Source organism: Pyrus communis, chromosome 5 (genome assembly GCF_963583255.1).
Source record: "Pyrus communis chromosome 5, drPyrComm1.1, whole genome shotgun sequence".
Taxonomy (NCBI): Eukaryota; Viridiplantae; Streptophyta; class Magnoliopsida; order Rosales; family Rosaceae; genus Pyrus; species Pyrus communis.
In genome coordinates, this window is record NC_084807.1 from 5,201,211 (window position 1) to 5,224,105 (window position 22,895).

Genomic DNA, 22,895 nt, shown 5'->3' on the forward strand with positions numbered 1-22,895 from the left:
CCCTGGACTGCACTAGGTTTTCTGTGTTCTGAATATTATTTTTCATACTTACGCTTGCACATGTATGTTAACTACCTTGTGTGTAGCTTGGTTTTTATTTGTTCGTACTTTTATTTTTATTCTTAGCTTCCGCACTGTGCACATGGTTACGTCACTCTCATGTGACGGCCAACACGCCCTGATTTTGGTCAGGGTGTGTCATGAGATGACATATTTTTAATATTGCCGTGGGTTTTGGACTATAATGAATTGTAGTTTTGTTTCCACTAATATTCACGATATGTGAATAAACTTTTATGCCATTAATAGCACAAGAAATATGTGTGACTAATCAATCAGGTTTGTCTACAATTTTGCTTTCCTATCTCAGTATAGTCATTTAATTGTACATGATATTGATGCATAACTTATGGATTGACTGAGAATGACAGAAAGCATCTAGTGACAAGAACAAGGGTATTATACAAATGAATAAGGTTTGTAGTAATGTGACAATTCTCATTTGTATTTTTATCTATTTTTATATAAGAATTATGGTTGGTCGTGTGATTATATATATGTTTACAAAGAAGTGGTGAACATATGAAGGCATGAGGTATGTAATCCATTCAAAATATGTGACTTAATTGATAAGCATGAATTTCAAACATGTATTATTGTTTGTGGTTTTTCCTATGCCTAAAGAATTTAAACAGTGCTTTGATTAGTAAATTTTTATGTGTCATGAGGGGAGAAGAAAAGAAACTTCTCAAGGCTAATGTACGGCACATATTGGAGATGTTTTCTATGGAAGAAAATAATTTTGGTTGTTCCTTTTATTTAATTTGATATTTACAAAGCTAATGCATGATTTTAATGCTATGTTTAGTAGTTTTGTGTTACAGAAAGAAATATATAAAAGGAAAGGAACATGTTTGATTTAAGAAAACATTTGAGCGATTTAACTTTTAAATTAAAGGAATGTATTGTTCTTTCCCATTACATAAAGTATTTCTATTAAGTAATTGACTCCATAATGATAAGTATTGACATTCTTGTGGCGAAAACTTGTTCTATATGTGATTAATCTCCTTCAAGTATGTTGTCAGGTTTTTGAGATTAATTTAATGTCAAAGGGAGTCATGAAGGAATTAGTGCCGTTTGTTGGCAAGACTCGAAGCTCGAATCAAGTTATCATAATTTTGTCACTTACAATTAATTAATCCATGTGACTTCTTGTATTGTTTCAGGGCGGAGTTGACCAATGCCTTTTCAACTAAGCAAGACGCAATGGCTTAGTTGACGATGGGACTATGTTTTTGAGTTACTTCAGTCAACTTTGCATCTTAATTAGAATAAAAGGGATAATCTTCTTGCCTACAGGTGTGGATTACTTCTTTTAGTTTAATTAAGATGGCAGCGTATGGGTTTTATTTCACCGAAGTTGTGAAAATCTTCATCTTGCCTACATGTGTTGAAGTTTTTCATGAAGGTACTTTTGTGACATAAAATCTAGAACTAGAAACTAGTTAATTTTCTTGCCTACAGGTGTAAATTAATTTAGTTTCATGAAGTTTATTGGGATAAAGTTCCATGCCATTAGTGACAAATATTTCCACAATGAGCCCCATAAAAGGTTGTGGTTTGAAGGCATGGAAATCAGTTGCATCATGACGTATTTTGTATCTCTTCATGAGACTTGTTGATGCAAAGTATTGGACCCATGAAGGTTAATCAAAGATTGCTAAGATACGCATTGTTTTAATCTTATGCTTGTAAATCTTTTCAATTTGAACTATGATGTCGGTTTAGAGGATGAAATTTGACTACTAAAGTTTCCTTTGGACATCGAAATTGAAATGATATGAAATTGAATTTGTTATGGATGCATAAATTCATGATAGATGCACATAATTGTTTCTGGTAGATTGCGTATCTTGATTGAAATCGGGTGAATGACATGTCTAATGGTCACCAATTGGATATGTTTAACATACAGATGTCTAATATGTGTCTGCAAATTTTCAAAAAAAAATTCCATGTATTTTAATTATGGTGAATTTACTAGTAACCCATGCTCGTGTAGGCAGTTTTACTGGCAGATTGTGTTGGTCTTTTTGAGATGTGACTTTAGACTACTATTTTGAACCAAAACGGCTCTATATTTTTATTTTATGAAGATTAGTATGTGTATTTTGATCAGTATAACATTGGTAGCAATCAAGCATGTAAATTAATTATGATAAATTCTAAAGTAAGTGTAACTCATTGCTGAAATTCTGTTTGACAATTTTATGTTGGTTGTAATGTCTATTTTATTATGTCCAAAATATAAAGCAGTTTTATTTAGGTACATCTTTGAAAGAGTGTTTGCCCAAGTGGGAGAATTAGTGAATGAAAATTGGACTTCACACTCATTAACTTATTTGCAAGTATAAACTCTGAAAACTTAGTAGGAGTTGTTCTAAAATTTTGAGCATTAAGTCGACTTGCATGAATCTATTAAAGCATTATTCTATCTTTCATGAATTTGTGTTACTCGAATGTCTATAATATGTTTAAGTTGCACGAATGGATACTTGATATATGCGTACATTTTTCTGTTATTTGCAATCATTTGGATTTCTTGGTTGATCATTTGTTTTGAGGCTCATAAGGACTCAGCATAAATGTGGACTTATTAATACATATAAGATGGTTGTTGGATGCAAGTTTTGTGTAACAGTGGTGAATGCTTTCGTGCTTGGTTTTACCTTTCATTGAGGTAATATGCATTCATTGACTGAGTAAGGCTATTCCCAAAGGCATATTTTCAAAAATATGATTTAAGTATTGATTTGCAAATTAAGTAACGATGTTGCAAACCAGTGGGAGTTTGAGTTTCGTGTTAGCAATGCATTACATTTGCAGATGACCTATAAGGTATGTATAGAATCCATGTATTCATTTTAATCTCCAGTTTGATTCATTAAGTCACATTTTTCATGTACTAATCAATCATCTGATGAAATATATATCAGATATCAAGTTGTTATCAAATTGCATATTAAATGGCATGGCATGGTTTGTGCACTGGCTCAGTTGTGAGGATTTCCATCTTGCCCGCAGGTGTTGGAAATCACTATGAAAGTAACTTGTATGGTGCATAGATCAGTGTCAAAAACATATTAATTCATCTTGCTCACAAGTGTTGAATTAATTTGTTTTATGAAGTTTTGGGATATTTTACTTGGACATGTGCCTATTTGGTATTTTCAGTTGTGTTCGTTGGTTATAAACATTGTTTGTATTGTTATTGGTCTAATGAAAATGATGCATGATTGTTTTGGAGATGTATTCACATTTGTAGGTTATGGTGGTTTCATTAGATGAAAGATATCTGCATTGGCAGATTTAAGGCTTCGAAGAAGCATAAGGTGTAACTTGTGAGTTACAATAAGGTGGACCTGAGATGATATAAAGTAAGACATTTTGGTTAATTTAAAGTTTCATCTCTTGATCGTAATTTGTGTTTCATGTGAATGAGGATCTTAGCATGTGTGATTATGAAGGTTCTGGGTTGTGTCAATCCTACAACCTTGTTAGTTCCATGTTAAGAAATGCATTTGACAGAAGCTACATTAAGGACGAGATGTAATCACTATTACATGGCCACTAAAGTGACATTAATATCCAATCTCAAGTATAAATGTGAATATTACATTTTGTAGACCGAGTGGGAGAATGTTGGATTTATCCAATATAAATCAACCTTTAAATGGTCTACTACATGTAATAGGAATGTAATATTGGAGAATAATGTTAATTGTGATTTGATCTCTTAAAGATATCAATCCTAATAAGGTGTCTTATATTGGAAATAGGATTGATGGAATCCTTAATTGAATATGATTATGATACTTCACTTGGAGGCTAATAAAGTAAGTTTAGGTTTCCTTTATGGATGGAAACCCTAGCCTTTAGCCTATATAAACACACCGGCCCCTATAAGCCCTAGAACACAAAACATAATGCTTCCCATAGAGTAGTTGTATTCGGCTAGGTGTTTATAGAAGATCTTGGTGTTGCCGTGCTCTACTATTTTTGTGTTCGACTTCCATGCCCGCCATTGGAATCAGGTCAATCACTCCTTCGTTTGTAGTTTAATTGTATAACCTTATAAGACTAACAAATACTCCATAAATTGTTGAATATAGAAAACACCAAGTTAGTCAATATGGTAACCAACAGATGAGTTAATGGATAAACTATTATTCGGTATAGCTTAGCTTTATCTAAATACATCATCACATTAATCAATTGGCATTAAAAATTTGGAATAATAGTTTATGCCAATAGTGGTGTTCTACATATATTTTTTTCATTTTCAAAACTGTTGCATGGCTATAGAATTCCCACCGCGTAAGGTGTCATATCTTTTGCTATTATGATTGGTTCTCTCAAGTGAAAATGTTGCTTAAGAAGACACATGTAAAACTCATCACCACAAACTAACACTACTATTTGATTCATTATATTAATAGAAAACTCATGTACTCGTTGTGGCATTCGTGTATCGATCCAGCACAGAATTGAAGTGTGATTGCATCTTATTGGCATGGTCCCATTTTTTCTAGGTATATCTTTAGGACCATTGGAGTCAAAAGTGGAAGTGGACTTATATTCAACAGCAAGGAATTGCATGAGGACAGGAACAAAGGTATCACCCACAATACCACCACCGTCACACCCACCAGCCACCACCACCGCCAATGCCACTAATAAAAAACCGTACACATACACGTTTTGATTATAATTTAGTAAGTGCAAAAGGAAGGTAGTAGAATATTAATGTCAACAAAGTTCGGATAGTGCCCTTAGCTTTCTGATGCCTATATATAGACACTAACCCTTAACCTTGTCTACTCACAAAGTATTTGGTTTCTCAAGATACTTCACTCACAAGTCTCAACCAACACATTACACTAAAGAATCACATTGATCTCAAAAACAATCTTAACCAACGGACATTAAGTTTTTCAAGTTTGAATATGGCCAGGACTAGGGTCATTGGTGCTGCATTCTTGGTTTTGCTGCTTGTGGAGCTCTCCTTTGCTTCTAGACCGTTAAAGGCCACTGGGGGTGGTAGCGGCGGTGGTGGTGGCGGTGGAGGTGGTGGAGGGGGTGGTTCAGTCTTTGGGTCCGGGTCTGGGTATGGTTCGGGGCATGGGTATGGGAGTGGTTCAGGGTATGGTACTGAAGGTGGAGGCGGAGGCGGTGGAGGTGAAGGAGGCGGTGGTGGTGGTGGATACGGTGGTTTTGGGTCTGGATATGGGTCTGGTGGTGGCTCTGGTTATGGATCTGGTGGTGGGAAAGGAAGAGGTGGAGGTGGAGGTGGAGGAGGCGGCGGTGGTGGTGGTGGGGGAGGAGGTGGTGGAGGCTCAAGTACAGGAAGTGGGTCAGGTTATGGAAGTGGAAGTGGCTACGGTAGCGGAGGTGGCAAGGACGGTGGTGGTGGGGGCGGTGGAGGAGGCAGTGGCGGCGGTGGTGGTGGAAGTGGCCATCGTGGTGGTAGTGGCTCTGGTTACGGGGAGGGTTATGGGTCTGGATATGGTGAAGGAGGTGGGGATGATTCACCATGAACATGATCACATTAATTACGTGAACTATTCCATTGTTAGATAATTCATCATCTTTGTCCATTCGTGATTGAAATAAAATGCTCAGCTTCAACACCACTATGCATACGCGGTGGTGGATATGTCACCCTTCGATATTAATCACATTGTTACTCCTACTATACTACTAATACAAAAGCTCAATTTTCTTTTGTTAAACTTATTAGACTAGATTCGACTTTTCTTGAACGTTTTTGTTGTTTTAGAGTAAAACTACATTTCACTATTGTAAACATCTTTATTTAAGTGGTAGATTGTTTTGATGGATAGAATATTCCTCTTTAATACGGTATTTCTCTTCAACTCCATTCCACCCTGAGTGAAAATACTGTTTGTGATACATTATGCATGAAACGTTTGGTTAGGTTTTGAGACCGTTTGATTGGTAAGTTGGATTGGTGCCTACCCTATTAGATACACACTTTAAAATGCGTAAAGCACAAACCATGCAACGACAAAATAATTTAAAAATACAATAATAAAGCACCTCCTTCATGGAAATGTGTACTCAATATATTTGTCGGAAAAAAACTTGCATATCACGAGTGAATTTTTTCTCTCGACCTAACTCTTACCCAGGATAGCTTGAATAACTGAGAATAATTTGCTGCCAACGAAACAGCAGTAGGTCACCTCTACATGCACTCAAAAATCAAAATCTCACCAAAACCATTGTGGAACCAAAACATAAAAACGCACAAGACCCACTCGACGTCCACCTTATAAACTTATGACCACGCATAAGCATGGTTTCCATAATAAAACAAAACAATAATAATAATAACTTAAGTATATGAGGTTTCACAATCTCTCCTCCTTAAAGAAATTTCGTCCTAGAAATTTGTTAGGTCTTGTATTCTAACTTCAAACGTGACACTAAACTTTCTAACAGTTCACCCTATCTTAATATGCAGAACTTCAACATCTGACAATACTCTTTTCTATCTATGATCATGCTCACACATGAATTCATGGGATTTATATAGTAATTAACATGACCTTAAATTTGATTGTATTCTCTTCACTAAAATCTAAATAAATGACTTTTATAATGGACAATTCTAGTAGATACCGATCTTACAGAGTAATACTACAAACCATGAAAGATCAGTTATCTTCCAAAACTGACTTGGTTGCTCAAGTAATCTTCTCAATTTCCACCAATGCAATAGTTATCAAAAATCTCCAACTAGGGTAAGCTCAAGGAAATTCTTCGACATCAACAATCCCCATTTTTAATGTCAAATTTTTCTACAAATGCATTTACTCACTTTATATATATCAACCATAAAATATTTTATCTTACTCAGTCTGTCACAATAGTACTAGTTCGAGGCAGAAAAATCTTTCAAATATTATGTCATCAATATTTTTTTTTCCACATTCTCAAGGGATTTCAACTTAATTTTAATACTCTTCCAAGTAATTTCGTAAATTCATACACGCATTGTTGTCCAAAATATTTAAACTCTTTGTGAACCACTAATCACATACCAAGAAGCTAAAACTTATTTTATCTCTTTATGACGTCAGTTTGAAACTAATTTCACGATGCCATTGAAGAACCAATATTTCAAATTATCACTTTTCTAATCCTCTACTAACTAACAATGTCAACCCATATTAATTTTCAAGGATTAAAACCTTACATAAATCCTAGGATAACTTCACCTGATCTACTTCCACTATCTCACTGAATTCCACTTTAACATGGATAATTTTATTTCTTAAACCTACAAATCAAACACTCTACATAATATATCAAGGTACTGGAGTTCTTCTATTTGAGTGAATAGTACACAATTTCATATATTATTCTTGCCTACAGAATTACTTTGATCATCAATTCAACACTCTCCAAACTTTTCATAATATTGAAACTATTAATTAAGCCTTGAAGATAGTAATGGCAAAAAGAAAGTATATTGACCCTAATTCTCTTCAATTAAATATGAGCTTGTACATATTAACCAATCGTTATACTTCCAACAACTCTAAGATACAAGCCATTTTTATTTGCAAGCACGAACTCCACCATTTCTAGGATTAGGTTGCATCTAGCCCGGCTAGATTGTCTACGTACTCTTTGCCCTAGCACATGAATCAAACCTACGTAGTCCTCTCCCGCCTACGCCTCGTGGTATTGAACCATAGGGAGAGATATTTGTGTAAAGGGTGTGAGGAAGAAATTCCTCATGGGAATTTCGGCGGTTACTTGGAACTCATACATTAACCTTCTCCTTATGACCTCTATATATAGCAGTCAATTTAGGGTTAAGGTGTGGGATGGTGACCACTAATCTGCGTGCACAATTTAACTCGCTAATTAAATGGTGACCACTAGTGACAAAAGCATCCCCTACAGTATATATTTGGAAGTTTTGTCCCTCTTTTATTTTTTCAGGCTCAGCAATACACTGATAGGAGGAAATGCAACACAAAATCTCTACTTCTACGTACTCGAGCTATAAACCTTCGCACATTGCGCGAGGGGGAGGGTTTTAACCCGGGACGCAGAAGAACAAATTTTCCATTATCAAACTTGATTTCAGACAACACCTACAAATTCAGAAGTTACAACTGTATAAATTAAGAAATAAAGCTAATCATTCTCGTTAGTCAATAAATAATTGCTTTCTTCAACATTTTCCCTTTTGAAAATACAGGTCATCTCATGTAAGTCCCTATAAAACATAAATTGCTCTCCAGACAAAAAGAAATTTCTTCCTGTTCTTGCTTCCAACCACAGCATTCAGATTTTCTCAACCAAATTATCATACTCTGAGAATGAAAGTGGACACACTTCAATACCAGAAAATGTATAAGAAATAATTCGGGCAGCTCCACCACGAGATTCTGAAAGAGAATGAGTTCTGATGCTCGGAAAGTTAATCCATTGCCCTCTCGGATGCATAGGATACTTTCTGCATTATCATGGACTCAGCAGCATGGATTGCCCTCTGTGACCCCGTGATTGTCACCTTCCTGCAGAACAAGACACATGATGGAAAGTTATGATTTGGAGATGGTCGCTCGGAGGGGAAGATTTATGATACCATGATTTATAATACCTGTCAGTAGTTCCAGACATGAAGTCACCCCTATCAGATATCTTTATCTTGGCTCCACTACCCTGCCAAACGAAAGTGCTCTGGTTAGAGTTTCTGCATATGTTATGAAGCTAAAAGATATTAAGGTGGTATTTATAAAACCTGACTAATCTCCATTATGGTCCTTCCACCACGACCAAGAACCAACCCAATATGCTCGTCTGCTACGCCAATCGTGACCGAGTTACTCCGATCCTCCTGGAAAACAACAGAATTTTTATAGTCAAGAAGAAAACAAGAACATAAACATATAGATAGCATGACAATTATGCACTTGCTATAAAACGACAAGTTACCATTCCATTGCATGTTTTAACCATCATGGAAATAAGGTTCATGCAGCATTTTCTACTTCCAAACAGACTACCAGCCCCCAAAAGAACCATTTGACATGTTTTCAAGCACATCCACTGTCCCGTATAACTTTTGTAAAACTTAAAGTGAATTCTGAACTACTATCCCAGGCCAACACTAACAAGTCTAGAAAATGAAAACTTACTAAGCATATCTGTTCAAATTATATCACAAGTCCCTGAACGTCTGTTAATTTAAAACAAGATAATAACTCAGTGGGAAAAGGATGAACCTTAGCATTCTGAAATTTTCCTCCAGTCCCATTTGGTGGTCCATAACTCATTGCATTGTACGTTGCTGTTGCAACAGAAGGAAGCACAAATGTATATTGGATAACATGAAAACCCAAGAAGAAAACACCTATAAGTTCGGTTGGAGTGAACTTACTAGGAATTAAATCTCGCCATAATAATTTTGTATAGAGTCCAATCTAGGCAATTATATGAAATTATGCAATCATACTATGAAACAAATGGCCATCCAGAACCTCTATTCACAAGCACAGAATTTTAGTATTAAAGAATTTCACTTGATTATCAGTATTGTCAAAAAATTGTTATAAATGAAGCATGTCCAGAACCAGACCCTACAGGGATACCTCCCTCCTAAAATCCACCTACTTCCCAAGGGCTTGTCCTGGTGCAAACCCAGGACATTCCCGTCAATTGCCTAGAAAATAAATAAAGAGATATTTGGATCCTGGTCCCTGAGTCCAAATTTATTAGCTGTGTCCAATAACATTTTAAGTGTGGTTTAACTAGAAGAGTCAAATGCACGCACATAGAGCAAACCAAGGAAAAGAGAAGTCACAAACATGTCCTTCTATTTCACACACACAAGAACATCAACTTAAAGAAGTTTAGAACGTTTTCACAGAAACTAAAATAACGTCTCTTTCATTCTACTCTACCAATTTATTTTATATCAGAACACATTTAATAGAAATTTATCTCTCTTATTTTCCATTTCAGTTTTTCAAATCCATTTCAATATTATAAGCAATGGAAAATGGTAGGAAATGCCTTTTCTACACAATTGGTTTTCTAGTGATAACACACTTAAAACTATACACATTCTTTTATTAGTTATGATCTATTTTTTTCCCCTCGTGGGGAAATGAAGATCAAAAGTGGAACTTCTCTTGTTTATAATAGAATGGGGACACCGATATGTCTACTTCCCAGAAAAGTTCATTTTAGGTCTAAAATGTTTTACTATGTAAAATATTTTGCACAAAAATTAATGGAATGTATAAAAATCTCTCACTATTTGAAACCAAGCTAATGGATCACATTTCAAGGTGAAGCAAAAACACATTAAGAAAGACCTCTATAACCTCAATAAGTCATGTTCGCTACACTACATTTGAATCGTATGTGCACACAAACACACTAAGTCTATATAAATTACAAATTTTTAATTTTTTTTAATTTTTTTTAATTTATCTTGAATTTATTTATTTATTTTGAGAACAATAAATTAAGAATATGATCATAAGCGGACACACCTGGATATGAAAATGGGGCATTCATAGACTGAGCATAATGCGAGTCTTCAGATAACTTAGAAACAATTAAATCAACTGCTCGCATCTGTTCATCCAGACTTCCTGTTACTGTCACCAGCCGATCATTCAAACCAAAATAATTATTGTCTTGTGGTGATATTTTAATTCCAGCTTGTGATTCTTCAATAAATGACCTGGTCAAAGGAAATCTTAAATGTTAGCAACTTCTTTAATTATTTTGTTGGGTGACATACATACAAATGAGGACCCTAAATATATAATTGAACATCATTGAAACTTTCATCAACTATGAGTTAAAAGTATCAGCTTGAAAACCTTAACCAACAAAAAGACTTCAGCGTTCAATAACACTCTCATGAAGAGTAACTACGGGATATCAACAGGGCATAAGCACGGGCCATGGCTTTTCTCATGTAAAGAGAAGCCTAAACCCAGCTATCTCATTAAACAAACAAATGACAACATAAACAGGAAGGGGAAATTAATTGCCAAAACCTCCACTTAATAAAGTTGCCGATGCAGACTCCTAGTCACTGCACGTATTGTTTTTATTTTCATAAAAAGCTGTATCCTCGATATAATATATATACATCTTCTAATCTAGAAAATTGTGTATCTCTGCTACTTGTCTACTCAACATCTATAAATTTCTCTACTTAGGTCATGATATCCTTCAAATCTGAATAGCTGAACAATACAATCTTTCTTTTTTGGGCAACATCTGAACAAGATGTTGTACTTTTATGCACAAACGGAAGCAAATTCTAACAAAGTACCAATATCAACATCGTAGGTGAAAGCTAAAACAAACAATCTCAAACTAACAAAAGAGATTTACGTGGTTCGGCGTAAAACCTACGTCCACGAGCGAAGCACGGCAAGGAATTTCACTAAACAAACGGAGATTACAAAAGAGTATTTAAACTCTCACCACCCAAAACCCACAAATTACAAACCCTAACCCAAACGAGTAGAGAACCCAAACAAACGGAGAAGATTCTCCCAAACTGCTCTCTAACTCACAAATTGACTCTCACCAAATTGCCACACAAATGAGCCACACGAAATACACTAACCCTAAGGTCCTATTTATACTGCATAGGACTTAGGTTACAATAAGAATCCTAATAGGAAGTAAATCCAAAACCTAATCAAATAGGTAATTAACAAAATCTCTCCACCAAGGAAACCAACTAAGAAGTCAAAATCCAAACCCAAATAGAACACCAAACCACATAGGTAACACAAACCTAATTTTTTGCATCATCCTAGTTTTGAGCCGTAAAACCCAACACAAGATAATCAAGTATTTCATCTGAAACAATTTTTTAGATATGACAGTACTCCAACAATAGGATGTATGAACCAGCCTCAAGCAGAACAATTCTCTGTATCAAATAATGCTTCTCCATCTTGAGTGATGCATCTTGAGTCTATGCAATCATATTAGTAATCAATTTAGCCAATAGACTTTATACAACAGCCCACCTGGCATCATGTCACCTCCAGATGACAGTGCACATATCATTTTTCAAATCATTACACCTCCAGTTCACTCAATGATTTTGTTAGTGAGCACACCAGAAACCCAACACTAAGGAGTTGACTCCCCCCAAAATAATATTCACATCTGAACAATTTTATTATTGTAAATCCACCAATTTAGAAAAAACCTTACTGATTCTTAGTTTCTGACAGCAGAAAACTCTGATATCCAAATTTGTTTATACTCGCCTTTTCTTGCATTTCTAGGTTTTTTTCAAGTATCCTAGCCATGTCCGTAGTGAAGTAAGAACATGCTTCAGAGAAGTACAAACACCAGGGAGGATGAGTTTGTTTTGTTATTATTATTGAAGGGAACGACAAAACAAAAAAGTACTTAGTTTTACCAACAAGAATTCAGATTTTATATTCTATAAGCATGTCAAGATTGAGTAATGATACTAAAAAATCCATGAAGTTGTGTCCTTACTTTATGGTAGATCCTCCTTTCCCAATTATGCCACCACAAGAACTATTTGGAACAACTAATCTCAGCTTTGTTCTTGGTTCCACTTCTTCAATTTCTTCAGAATGAAGCTGACCAACACAGGAAAAGCACAATTAGCACCAGAAAAATCTAGTTTACTAATAGTTTAAAACTTATAAATTGTAAACCTGCATCAGAAAAAGTACCTCACTCAGTAACTTAGCAAGAACAAGGTCCACAGCCTTGACTATTTCATTAATTGTTCCAGAAATCATAATAATCCTATCAGTTGTTCCAGGGAAAAACTCATGATTGCGCGACAACTGAATTCTTGCTCCAGATTGCGATTGAAAATCAGTGATTGTTGCACCACCTTTTCCAATAACAGAACCAGCTGCAGCATTTGACACCAGAAACCTAACATATGTAGACTTCTCCGCAGAATCTGGAACAAGCAAAATAGAAGAAAACTACTGCATAAGTATAATGAGGCTGGTTTATTACATTTCCGACAACATATTCGAGTTAACTTGTGTTTGGGAAATCATTGGTTCAAATCATAACAGCAATACTACATATACAAAAACGACTTGAAAAGATTAAATATCAAGAGCTCAAACAGAAACAGCCTAAGCAGAAGTAAAGCAAAGGAACACCTGTGAGCAGTTTACAGTCGCTAAGCTCGCCCTCTTCGCCTTTGCTTAAATTTGTTCCATTGTATAGAGTGAGTTAAAAGTCTGAAACTAAGCAGTTCCCTAGTCTATTATCCACAGAGGATCTATTACATAGAAGCTACTATAATAAAGCATTTGGTCAATTACCAAATTGAGTATTTATTGGATTTATTTAGCAATAATGTACAGGCATTTGAAATTATAACCAAATCAACACAAAAGTACCGAGAGAAAAACATTGGCCCGGAAATCACAAGACAATTCCAACATACGGTAATTAACAAGCATTTCTGAAAAAAAGGCAATTCCACACGCCCCCGTGAAAATCCAATAATTTCTAAGACGCAATTTAGCAGTTGAATAGGAGGAGAAATAAAAGATTAAAACCCAAGGCATTTAAGACTTACAGAAATCAGATCCTAGTTGAGCTTTCACTCTTAAGACACATGCATCAAAATCCTATTTATGCCGTAAATATCAATTATACGAAATTCCCTCGCATCGGCATCAGTTCAGAACACGAAATTATTCAAATTACTTTCCCAACCCAATCCAACATGTTTAAACGTAATTCACAACCCTATATTCCTTCAATTGGAATCCCCTACTATTTTCTCAGCAAACAACCCAATTGTGAGGCTTAGGGCTAGGGTTAGGGTTTCAGTTTACAGAGAACAAAGGAATTAACTTGACAGAAGCTTACATAGCCATTATTGTACAACTCCATCGAACATATAAAGTATAAAAACAACAGATATCACCACTATATACACATTTCACAGACATGTAATAGAAAGACAATAGAGAGAGAAAGTGGATCAGATCAGAGAAGGGGAGAGTGAGAGAAAGAAAGAGATACCCGAACCCGGTGATTTGGGCGGCGGCGGCGATGAGCGCCTCCGTGGGGCCTCCGGTGACGACATGTAGGAGGACTCAGTGGACTCCATTGTCTTCTTCCTTCAGAGAATAAGATAGAGAGAGAATGGAGAGACACAGAAGAAAGATTCTAGAGCATTCGCAGAATTGGAAGGGGGATTTTGAAGCTTGCAGACAAGGTGTTTGATGAAATTGTTGAGAGAGAAAGCAAAACGTGAGATTTGCGAGTGTTTTGGTTTTTCGCTGTGAGCTGTTTGGGGAAGGGAACCTCTCTCTTCGCTCTTCTGCCTGCTGCCCACCTCACCTACTTATCCATCTCCCTCTCTCTCTCTCTCTCTCACTCTCTCTCTCCTCTTCTTTGTTCTGTTTTGGCCGTCAGAACCGCCTCCAAAGTCCTCGTTTTGTAATTTTAAAATCTTTTGCTTTTTCAGATCGGATGGATCAGGGCCGTTGAGGTAGTCAACTTCTGAGTGGTGGTACGCCAGATGAAGGGTCAGGATCTGAGTGATGATATTAGGAAGGGATTGATTGGGGATAGGTTTTGCTGCTCACCGCCCTCCCGCACGTTTTTGGTTCCCATGCCCAACCATACAAATCGCTTTTGTACAACATTTTTACTGATGACCAAAAGTACAATACAACTATTTACCCAAGATATTTATTCTCTGTTGCCACTTAAGACTTGTTTGGTCTTTACATTGTTTTGAAAAAAAATATTTTTACTATGAAAATAAATCATTATAATTTATAAAATAAGGTTATTGAGTGTTTAGTAATTTTTTTTTTTTTTTGTAAAAGTGTTTTTAACAAGAAAATAGTACCTGAGTATTTGATAAATTTTTATATAAATTGTTATGAATATGTTAAATGACTGAAAAATATATCGTATTTAATATGATATAATAATTATCAAATAAAATAATGTAGGGACAATAAATATAATTTTGTAAAATATGTGGGGTATACTTGTCATTTGAAAATTGGCACTAATTACTATGTTTTAAAAAAAAAAATTTTTTTTTTAGAACCATAGTAGACCCTATTTCTATTTTTCTTTTTTTTTCAGCTGTCAATGGCAACACATTTTTTTGTTTTACCAACCACAATTGATGTTACAAATTTTTCCATTATTTTTTTTTAAAGCACCAAAATCCCAAACCAACCTTTAGTATTACGGTCTAGTGGTATTTCTCATCACTTGTAAATAAGAGGTCTTAAGTTCGATTTTCGTCAAAGACAAATTTAAACCATATTATTATGGCAAGCTTATTGTAAGCCTTAGCTCTAGCTCACTCCTCTACCTCTTCATTTAATGTGTATAAAATTGTTACCAAATAAGCCACACCTTTATAGCCATCACAAGATTAAGTCATATTAAGGAACATCCTCACCTTTATAGCCATCATAATCTATCCACCACTGTCTATGTAAAAATTGTTACCGAATAAGCCACGACTGTACACATAATCTTAATTAATCATATTGCTGAATTCATGTAAACAATTAAATATCAAAGAGAATAACTCAACTTCATATAACCTAGAAGTTGAATTATAACATTGACAACAAAAACAGTAAACCCTACCCCTCATTAGTCATGGTATTAACATATCCACACCTTCACAGTCGTCATAATATATATTGCGATGACTGTGCAAGCCTTCATCAAAATCTCCAAAACCATCATTGTATTCATTATTGTACGGTGCATTATCATCTTTGTGCTCTCTATCGTAACAAGAGTCATCATCGTTGGACTATTCTTCGATGTTGACCATGTCACAAAACAAAATTAGGTCGAATAACCTTCAAGTGGGCGAACCCTACATGAGATTGCAGAAAATTTTGGGAACTCGATTTGTGAAGAGAAAGATGACCTAAAGAGTACAATTATGCTAACAAGGAAGAACAAACGCACTTTGGATGAAATATAGAGAAGTTGACGTCAAAGGTGGGGAACTCGATCGATTTGGAGATGAAAAATGTGTTATCGGAAGAATTGGTTAAGTTGACACAGAATAAAAAAAACAAACGCAGGATACCATATAGATACCTCATTTATTAAAAACAAAAAATTAATCAATGATATAAGATAATCCTCAATTTTTATTAAAACAAATTGTATCTAACGGTCAAGATCATTCGTTGAACTTATCAATAGTCTAAGATAATTGTAAAATATTATAATATTAAAAGATACCGATACCCTTCTTTTTAACAAGGTAAGGTAGAATTTTCCATAAGTTTTAGTTATATTTTTAGAAATGGAAGGAAATCCAAGAAAAAGAAGGAATTAGAAATCCAATAAAAAGGGAAAGAAATCTAATATAGGCCCCGTATAAGGTTTTACATTAATACTCTCAGGTCTCAGCAGGATTCACATCCCTTCAAAACGTTATCTGCAGGCAGGATTTGAAAATTTGGAAACCAATTAAGAATCCCAAAAGAAAATTTTTTGAACATTTAGTATGAAAAAATTAAAATCTCCCGCTCCAATTATTTATATTGCCGATTCAGCAGATATACAGTGTACCTTCTCCATAATTTCCAGAGTTATCTTCAGTTTGGAAACCCTACTATTCAAACTTGAAAGCATATACAGCTGGGTCTGCTTCGTTTTCTTTCTTAGTCTTTTTTGTACTCGAGATATAAATATTCATGGCCGCTGAAAATTGGAAAGCGGTGGGTGATGCTTATTGTAGGGCATGGCTGCAACGAGTTACTGAACCCGAAAGCGGCCAGAACTTGCTACATAACAAGTTCTTGATGGATATCAGGGCCACGATCTGGCGATGCGTGCCGCAACACCCCGTTAGATTTGACAATGACAAATCCTTATTTTTAAATGAGGATAACTGGAGTGTGGAAGACAGTGAGGCCATAATCGAACTTCAGTAGTCTAACTATCAAGATGACATGCGCACTGAAATATCCCGAACCCTTTCTGATCAATTTCAAGTCCCCTCCCTTGCTCACGAAGACATGGTTGATACAATTATATATCAAGCCGTTGAGGCCGATGTTAACAATGCAGAAAAAGATGAACTATAACAGTTGCAGAAGATTTAAGAACAAGAAAGTAATAGAGCAAATAGAGGGAATGCCTTAGAAAAGTATTCTGTTTGTATTGAATGTAAGAAAAACTTAAGAGAATTACAGAGAATGCCAGCTTATATAGCTGTAGTGCCTTAGCTTACAAGCTAACAACTTTCCTAATTGTCTAAACCAATTGCAGCACCACATTACAACTAACTATGCTAAGTTGGCAACTGTTGCAGCACCATATTACAACAAACTATATTGAGTTGGCATTTAGTCAATGATAGTCAACATCCCCCCTCAATCTTAGCTGGGATCTCCTAGCTTAAGATTGTAGCAATGCATAAGAAATGAGGGACTATGTAAGCCTTGGTTAACACATTTGCTGTCTGGTCTTCAATAGGTATGTAGAGCGCCTCCAAATCACCCTTTTGCACTCTTTCTCTTACAAAGTGATAATTCATATCTAAATGTTTTATCCTTGAATGAAAAATAGGATTAGCACTCAATGATATAGGTTACATATTATCACAATGTATGATGGGTGGATAAGGAACATAAAATTTTACATCCTTCAAAATTTGTCTCACCCAAGCAATATTAGCTGCAGTATAAGTAAGAGCTTTGTATTCTGCTTCAGTTGAACTCCTTGAGACTGGAATGTTTCTTTGATTGCCACGACATAGGATTGTTCCCAATAAACACAACATAGCCTGTCACAGATCTTCTAGTGTTTAAATTAGCTGCTCAGTCTGAATCTGAAAAAGCTACTAAGTTGGATTTTGACTTTGCTAAATACACTATGCCATGATTTATTGTTCCTTGAAGATTTCTCAAGATCTTCTTACTGCCCCAAAATGTAAATCTGTTGGTGTTGTCATGAATTGGCAAACTGAGTTGACAACAAAAGCAATATCAGGCCTAATGAAGGTAAGATATTGCAATGATCCTACAATACTCCTATACAAACTTGGATCTGTAAGCATTGTCCCTTCTATGCAAGTAATTGGTTATGAGGTTTGCAAGGTGTTGTAGCTGGTTTACAAGAGTCCATGCCTGCTTTATGAATCAAATCCCTTACATACTTAGCTTAATTAACAAAAATGTCACCATTTGGCCTATATTGTATCTACAAACCAGAATATATGTAAGCTTCCCCAAATCTTTCAAGTCAAATATTGTAGCTAGTTCTTCAAATGGTTCTCTGGATTTTAATAGAACTTGATCCAGTGAGAATTATATCATCTACATATAGAAGTAGTATGATAGTCTCCCCATCTTCTGTCTTCAAGAATAAACTTGAATCGGATGGTGATGCAGAAAACCCTATAACTAAAAGATAGCTTGTAAATTTTGAATTCCAAGCTCTTGGAGCTTGTTTCAAACTATAAAGTGACTTTAATAATTTGCAGACATGTGTTGGATAAGAACTATCAACAAATCTCTGAGGTTGCTTCATATACACCTCCTTTTGCAAATCTCCATGCAAAAATGATTCATTATGTCTAATTGTCTCAACTCCCAATGATTCGATGTAGCAATAGCAAGTATAATCCTCACTGTTGTATGCCTTACTACTAGACTAAAGGTTTCAGTGTAATCAACCCCATGTTCTTGAGAAAAGCCTTGTGCAACCAATCTGGCCTTGTACCACCAATCTGGCCTTGTACCTTGAAACAATACAATCTGGGTTCTTTTTAACCTTGTAAACCTACTTACTACCCACAATCGATCTATTTTTAGGAGCTGGAACCAAGGTACATGTACCCTGAGCTCTAAGTGAGTCATATTCCTCCTGCATTGCACTTTGCCATTGAGGAATTGATACAGCTTTCCTAAAGCATGTAGGTTCAGTTGCATCTGTAATCTCTGAGATAAAGGAATATCCTCCATGAAATGAGTCTTCATCACTTAATTGTAGTGTTTGAAGTTCATGAAAATTAGCTAGATAAGCAGCATAATGTTTCCTCTCTATTGCACCACTTCTTAGTCTTGTCACCATTGGATGAGTTGAAGTAACAATTTGATTCTCCATAGGCCTTTTAGATAAAGAATGAGATATTGGTGAAATAGGTGGAAGGAGTACCTCAAGTTGAGAACTGTGATGGATAGGCAACAAAGGTGATTGAGATGTAACTTGTGTACCAGAGTGATGGTGATGATGATGGGGACTCTGACTTGCAAGATCAGAATTCGCTACATTCACAGAATTGCTAGTTGCAGAGGCTGATTCATTTTGTTCTGAGACAACAGGACTTGTAGATCTCACTTGACTTGTACTACTAGACTGTATTGTATCTGCTGCAGAAGTTGTGTCATCATGTCCTAAAACATCATGACTGGATTGTCTTGTTGAACTCGAATCTGCATGCTTGATCCATTCTCAGTGTTTGATAATAATTCCATATTCTGTGTTGGAGGGAATATCGTTCTGATGGGGCGAGGGTTTTCCGTATGGTCGTGCGCATTGATATTTATGTTGCTGACTGGAACTTCATGAACAGATTCGGGAGCATGGATGTTGCGGATGCTTTTGATAATGGTGGCAACGAACCTACCCTTGTTCCTGCTAGTGAGGCTTCCATTGAGATGTTGGAGAAGGTGAACGTCGAATTCTCCACAACGTGTTCGGTTTGTATGGAGGAGATTAGGATTGATTCTGAAGCAACTCGAATGCCGTGTTTACATATTTTCGATGAGGATTGCATTGTGGAGTGGCTGCACAAAAGTAGGTTTTGTCCCGTGTGTCGGTTTTCCATGCCTGCTGATGGTGATCAGTGATTATACACAGGGAAGGTTGCCATGTGTCTGCATGATTGATGTGTAATCACATTAATCTGCTTTCTTGATTGTCAAATGAATCGACTTTGATGTATTAATTCTCATTAATATGAACAACTTTCCTTTTTTCTTTTTGTTGGACTGAGTAGATTAATTGTCAAATGAATCGACTCCGGTGTATCAACTATTAACCGACTATGATGAATCAATTCTCATTAATATGAACAACTTTCCTCTCTTTTTTTTTGTTGGATTGAGTAGATTAATATGAATAACTTTTTTTTCTTCTACAAACTATACCGTTAGTGGGTTAAATTGTTAAATATTAGGGAAGAGGGAGATCGGTGAGGATTGAAACCGCACCAAAGTGAATAGACATTATTAATTTCTATCGTTATGATAAAACGTCATCTGCATTAATATGATAACTTTAAGGTCCTCGATTTGTTTAGTACAACCATATTCTTTTTCCTTTTCTCATCTATGGAATATATCTTGTTTCTTTGTTACAAAATGAACCTGGATATGGTTTTTTTTTTTTTTTTTTTTTTTTTTTAATTAAGAAACCTGGTTGTAGAAATATATTTTTCTGATTAAACATATTTTGAGTTGCAATTATCAATTAATGGGATCATTGCTAAACTTTTTAATGAGTGTATTTGTGGTAATTGATATATAGTCTGTTAATTTTAGAAAAGAGCATATTTTCTCCTTTTTTTTGCTGTATCTTCTTTTCATGAGTGCAAGTCTCGGCTTGGTGAATGCACCGGCCCCTTCCAAATTCAACCTCCACTTGATACCCTGCTAATTAGGTTTCCTTCTATGTTAGTCTACAGACTTCAACATTAGATGTTACCACTTGAAATACGAAATCTGGTGTATAGGGATTTTATATTGTCGTTTAACTTTTTTTGAAAAAATAAAAATAAAAAAATTATATATCCAATTCTGTTTTGTGAAAGAAAAGTCCAACTTCTACAAAGAATTAAGGATAATGCTTCTCTCATTCCCATAACGAGCATTGTCAAATTCTTCGTTCATATGAAAGGACTAAAGAGTCTTCAAATTAAATAATTTTTTTTAAGATGCTTTCATGTGATAGTAAAGAGAATGGACAGTTCTAATTATGATGCTTATACGATGAAATGGTGTCATGTTAGTGTGGAAATAAGGTTTTCCTCCTTGATGAATAAGGTAAGTATTGTATTAATATAAATAAAAATAAATAAAATTTAATTAACTACTATATCTTGTTTTACGACTTATACGGTTTGTAGATAATTAGTTCGCTACCTAATTATACGTGGCTTAGCTCAAAGTCCCAACTAAAATTATACATAGGTTTTGGGGAGTAATTAAGATCATAGCCTTAGGAATAAGCACTTCTAGCAGATTTTATCAAAATAGGAATAAGGTAAACTTCCCACAGTGAATGCATGAAAATAGTATACAAAATGACGACACCAAAACCTAATAATAAGGGTGTTGAACATGTAAATATATCCAAAAAGCCTATTTGCTAAACCACAACAAAGTTACATGGAATAACCACGCAAAGATATGAACTGTACTTATAGATAATAGGAAACAAACATTTTAAAATACGGATTCTCACAGAAACATATTGGTGTTCACTAACGTACCCCTCCGGTTCAACGAAAAAAAATAAAATAAATAAAATAAACAAACATACATACATACCCCTCCAGACGAATTCCTAGTTGTCATGCGCACGGAAATTTGTATTTTGAAAACTCAGCACAAAGACGAAAAAGAAAGAAACCACAAAAGAGGAAAGAGTTTTTTTTTTTCCGTTTTTGTTTGCTCTATGACATCCCACCTCATCCAAAGATTGGGAAAATGATTAACTTTTATGGAACATACAGACATGAAAATCATCAATGCTCGCAAACGGTATAGGAAGGTTAAGAGAATGCAGATTAAGTCCTCAATCGACTTCTATATCATTTCAAATCAAACTAGGGCAAGAAGAAAAACCAAATGTCCTTTTGGCCATGGCCAGTCACGGAAGGGAATTAGTGGTGGGTGAGCCTTATTGTTATACATGGATTCATGGCATTGATGAATCCGAAGACAGCATACAAAGCACGCATTTCGTGATGTATATCAAGGCGACAATCAGACGCCAGCAGCCTAGGGTTTCAGAGGAAGTGGAAGAAGAGGACGCAGAAATAGAAGAACACTTTAGTGTGAATGATGCCACAATGGAACTACAATTTGACCCAGACAGTACTGACATGGGTATTCTCATTTCCAACACACTTTCGGGCCTTCATATTCCTCTCCAGGCTCATCCACCCATAGTAGCTGAAATATTATATAAAGCCTACTCCTGGGCAACGGATAATGATAGTTATTTTCCTCCTAGTCGAGAGGTTTTTCATATGGGGGTGTACGTGGAAGTTAGCGTTTATCAGACATACCTGTCAGATATTGGGGACACTGACATGGACGTGTCTGATACTGGGGACACTGACATGGACGTGTCTGATATTGGGGACACTGACATGGACGTAGAGGATGGTGGTGATGAGCCTCAATTTGTACCGGCAAGTAAATCGTCCATTGAGGAGTTGGAGAGGACGATAGTCGAAACCTCAACAATGTGTTCTATTTGCAGGGAGGAGATGATGGTTGGCTCAGAAGCAACTCGGATGCCGTGCTCACATCTTTACCATGGAGATTGTATTGTGAAGTGGCTGCAGAGAAGCAGGATTTGCCCGTTGTGTAGGTACTCCATGCCTGCTGATGAATGATGATAGAAATTATTGTCATAATAATGAGTCGAATTTGATGTGTTTTCTTTGGTTAATCTGGTTATATTTCTTCCCAATTTATTATGCATTTTGGTCTTTCTGAACCTAATTATGTTTTAATATTTGTCGTACAACAAAATTCTTGACTGCT

General features: G+C 35.6%; 3 protein-coding genes across 4 annotated transcripts; 2 read left to right on the forward strand and 1 right to left on the reverse strand.

The window, feature by feature from the left end:
* Positions 1–5,009: 5,009 nt before the first annotated feature.
* LOC137734175 (putative glycine-rich cell wall structural protein 1) lies at positions 5,010–5,600 on the forward strand. Its single transcript, XM_068473484.1, has one exon. The coding sequence runs from the start codon at positions 5,010–5,012 to the stop codon at positions 5,598–5,600; it is 591 nt and encodes a 196-aa protein (XP_068329585.1).
* A 2,651-nt stretch (positions 5,601–8,251) lies between these two features.
* Positions 8,252–14,513, reverse strand: LOC137733736 (protein BTR1). 2 transcript variants are annotated; one of them, XM_068472903.1, is made up of 8 exons: positions 14,131–14,513; positions 12,804–13,042; positions 12,601–12,707; positions 10,608–10,801; positions 9,333–9,394; positions 8,849–8,944; positions 8,708–8,769; positions 8,252–8,621 (listed from the first exon to the last, which is right to left on the reverse strand). In XM_068472903.1, exons 1-8 carry the CDS (start codon positions 14,216–14,218, stop codon positions 8,525–8,527), a joined length of 945 nt encoding a protein of 314 aa, XP_068329004.1. In that variant the 5' UTR covers positions 14,219–14,513; the 3' UTR covers positions 8,252–8,524. The 2 variants fall into 2 exon arrangements, with proteins under 2 accessions (XP_068329004.1, XP_068329003.1); XM_068472902.1 differs by having other exon boundaries at positions 9,333–9,397.
* A 7,469-nt stretch (positions 14,514–21,982) lies between these two features.
* On the forward strand, positions 21,983–22,744 carry LOC137734176 (probable E3 ubiquitin-protein ligase RHC2A). The gene has a single exon (XM_068473486.1). The coding sequence runs from the start codon at positions 21,983–21,985 to the stop codon at positions 22,742–22,744; it is 762 nt and encodes a 253-aa protein (XP_068329587.1).
* The last annotated feature ends 151 nt before the right edge of the window (positions 22,745–22,895 follow it).

Bases quoted from the DNA above. Each gene is read 5' to 3' on its own strand.
- LOC137734175 (XM_068473484.1), top strand. From the start codon at position 5,010: ATGGCCAGGACTAGGGTCATTGGTGCTGCATTCTTGGTTTTGCTGCTT.
- LOC137733736 (XM_068472902.1), bottom strand. From the start codon at position 14,218: ATGGAGTCCACTGAGTCCTCCTACATGTCGTCACCGGAGGCCCCACGG. The intron at 8,945-9,332 runs GTTCATCCTTTT...GTTGTTTTCCAG, and splicing joins GAAAATTTCAGAATGCTAAG to GAGGATCGGAGTAACTCGGT. The intron at 8,622-8,707 runs GTATTATAAATC...CTTGTTCTGCAG, and splicing joins ATGTCTGGAACTACTGACAG to GAAGGTGACAATCACGGGGT.
- LOC137734176 (XM_068473486.1), top strand. From the start codon at position 21,983: ATGGCCAGTCACGGAAGGGAATTAGTGGTGGGTGAGCCTTATTGTTAT.